General features: G+C 45.2%; 1 protein-coding gene across 1 annotated transcript in view; it reads right to left on the bottom strand.

Moving 5' to 3' along the window:
- cadps2 (Ca++-dependent secretion activator 2) overlaps positions 1-2402 on the bottom strand; it is a 160810-nt gene that overhangs the window by 15852 nt on the left and 142556 nt on the right. The window contains exon 23 of the mRNA XM_015387430.1: positions 1876-1959. Within this exon, the coding sequence (XP_015242916.1) occupies positions 1876-1959 (84 nt within the window). The remainder of the gene's footprint in view (positions 1-1875; positions 1960-2402) is intronic.

Raw genomic sequence — 2402 nt, 5'->3', positions numbered from 1 at the left:
ATATCAGTTGTGCTGCTGCCATCAACACCTTTGTTTCTAGATGTTGGAGCATGGCCTGTTTTTCAGTGTAGTCCTGTTTCTCTGACTTTGACTGGCTGGATTTGGTCACTTCATACTCTGACACTAAACCGGCTTGGAGCTCATCCCCTTAACTGTTTCTTTCCTAAACAGAGCCACCTAACGAGCTACTTTTCTCACATGGAAAGTATTTTCTAAGTTCTGCTTGAGATTTCGTCCCATTTCCACTGTCGCTACATGCTCTGTGTTTTGGGAACTGGCTCTATGGAAATGAACTGAATTAAATAGAATTGAATCCAGACAGCCTGTCCTGATGTGGATTCACCCCAGGCTCAGATGGAAAACCCATCCCTGGCTGCTGGACCTAGAGCTGGCTTTCTAGAACAGCATCCATTTACTAACGAGGTTAGGAACTCCTATCGATGAGCATGGTAGTCTAGAGCAGAGACTCTGATATTAGAATAAACTCATCTTAAAATCATAATCCACCCTCAGGGTTACTGGAAATGTCAAATCCAGACAGCTTGTTCTTGAGGGGACAAAGGAGGAGGTGCTGGGGTCCCAGGGGCGTCACCTTTTGGCCTTTGTTCCCAGAGAAGCTTACCTGCTTCAGGTTTCCTCCACACAAAAGACCAACAGGCTGAGGTAGGAGTTACACTGTAATTTAATGGGAGGAGACGGTTGGGAAGGAAGTCTGGATGGGAACCAGAGACCATTACGGGGGGGCGGATTAGGAAAGTCAGTGCAGGTTGTTCTGCTGCTCCTCAGCTTTTCTTTAACCTCTCCTTGCTCTGCTTTCCCACATTCATTTTCAATCTTTAATACTTTTGGAACAGAAACAGACGGCAGCCATTTTCCACAGGATTCAGTCCCTCTATCATCCTACCTCTATGGTAGGAGGAATAATTTCTGTCATCTGGAGGAAACTGGATGTCTGGTTGAACTTGCTAAAGTCTTTAGAAGGTGCAGCTGCTACTCAAACTTCAGCCTCAGATTACAGCGTAGAGCAGTGGCCCCTAGATTGGCCCCATGAGTGGGTGCAGAGGCTGAGGGTTACAGTGGACTCTAAGCTGGAAGGTCTGTGTTCTAAGCAGCACATTTCAGATCGTCACCTGAACCTGACTGCTATCCTGAACACTTCACTGATTGAAACATTTTCCTGCACAGATGATCTGTGACATCAGACTCTAGTGGAACATGGAGACCAAGCTCTATTTAAACGGCTCAGATTGACGCTTGCAGATCAGGCGGAAGGACCAACGTTTCCTCTGATAACAGATAACCAATGATCCCAGAAAACTTAACTGGGAAGACATTGGGCCTGTGTGAGGTCTGAGGACCAAAGCAGTACTTCCTCCCTACCTACCAGGACCTTCTGCTAAGTTAAACGCTGCAAAGCCTCATGGGACCATAATGGTTCGTGGAAACACCTTCAGGGATCTGCCAGGAATTAACCAGCATCAAACAAACCAGAATGAGCTGAAAATCCATAAAGCTCTGCAGCTGAGAAAGTCCAGAAGAAAACAGTTCTACGCTTTATAACAAGAAGGAAAATTATGGAGTCAAATGAAGACGTCCAGGAAGCGCTGCCATGAAAAGGAAAGCAGCGCGGCGTTCCCACTGAACACTCCGAAAACGCAGAGAAAGACATGGATGTCAGACAGACGAGGAAAATTGCCAAGTCTCAGTGAGCGCCACATGTCTCACCTTTAAGAGGGAGGAGGAAGGAGGAGAAAGGAGGAGGAGGAAGAGGAGAAAGGAGGGAGAGGAGGAGGAGGAAGAGGAGAAAGGAGGAGGAGAAAGGAGGAATGAGGGAGAGCAGGAGGAGGAAGAGGAGGAGGAGACTGTGCTACTTACTGTGAGGGAGAGGATGGAGGAGAAGAAGGTCCCTTCATCGTACCTGGAGAGCTTGGAGAGGACGCCGTCTAACACCGCCATGAACTGCAGACGGACGCCAAGGAACCACAGATTACACAAGTTATCACAAGTTATCAAGAGTTATCACTAGTTATCACGAGTTATCACTAGTTATCACGAGTTATCACAAGTTATCACTAGTTACCACGAGTTATCACAAGTCATCACAAGTTATCACTAGTTATCATGAGTTATCACTAGTTATCACTAGTTATCACGAGTTATAACTAGTTATCACGAGTTATCACAAGTTATCAAGAGTTATCACAAGTGATCATTAGTTATCACGAGTTATCACGAGTTATCACTAGTTTTCACAAGTTATCACTATTTATCACCAGTTATCACTAGTTATCACAAGTGATCACTAGTTATCACGAGTTATCACTAGTGATCACAAGTTATTACGAGTTATCACTAGTTATCACGAGTTATCACAAGTGATCATTAGTTATCACTAGTTATCA

Source organism: Cyprinodon variegatus, unplaced genomic scaffold (assembly GCF_000732505.1).
Source record: "Cyprinodon variegatus isolate N-32 unplaced genomic scaffold, C_variegatus-1.0 Scaffold394, whole genome shotgun sequence".
Classification (NCBI taxonomy): domain Eukaryota; kingdom Metazoa; phylum Chordata; class Actinopteri; order Cyprinodontiformes; family Cyprinodontidae; genus Cyprinodon; species Cyprinodon variegatus.
Note: the sequence above shows the minus strand (reverse complement) of the source record. Positions and strands in the feature narration are given on the sequence as shown.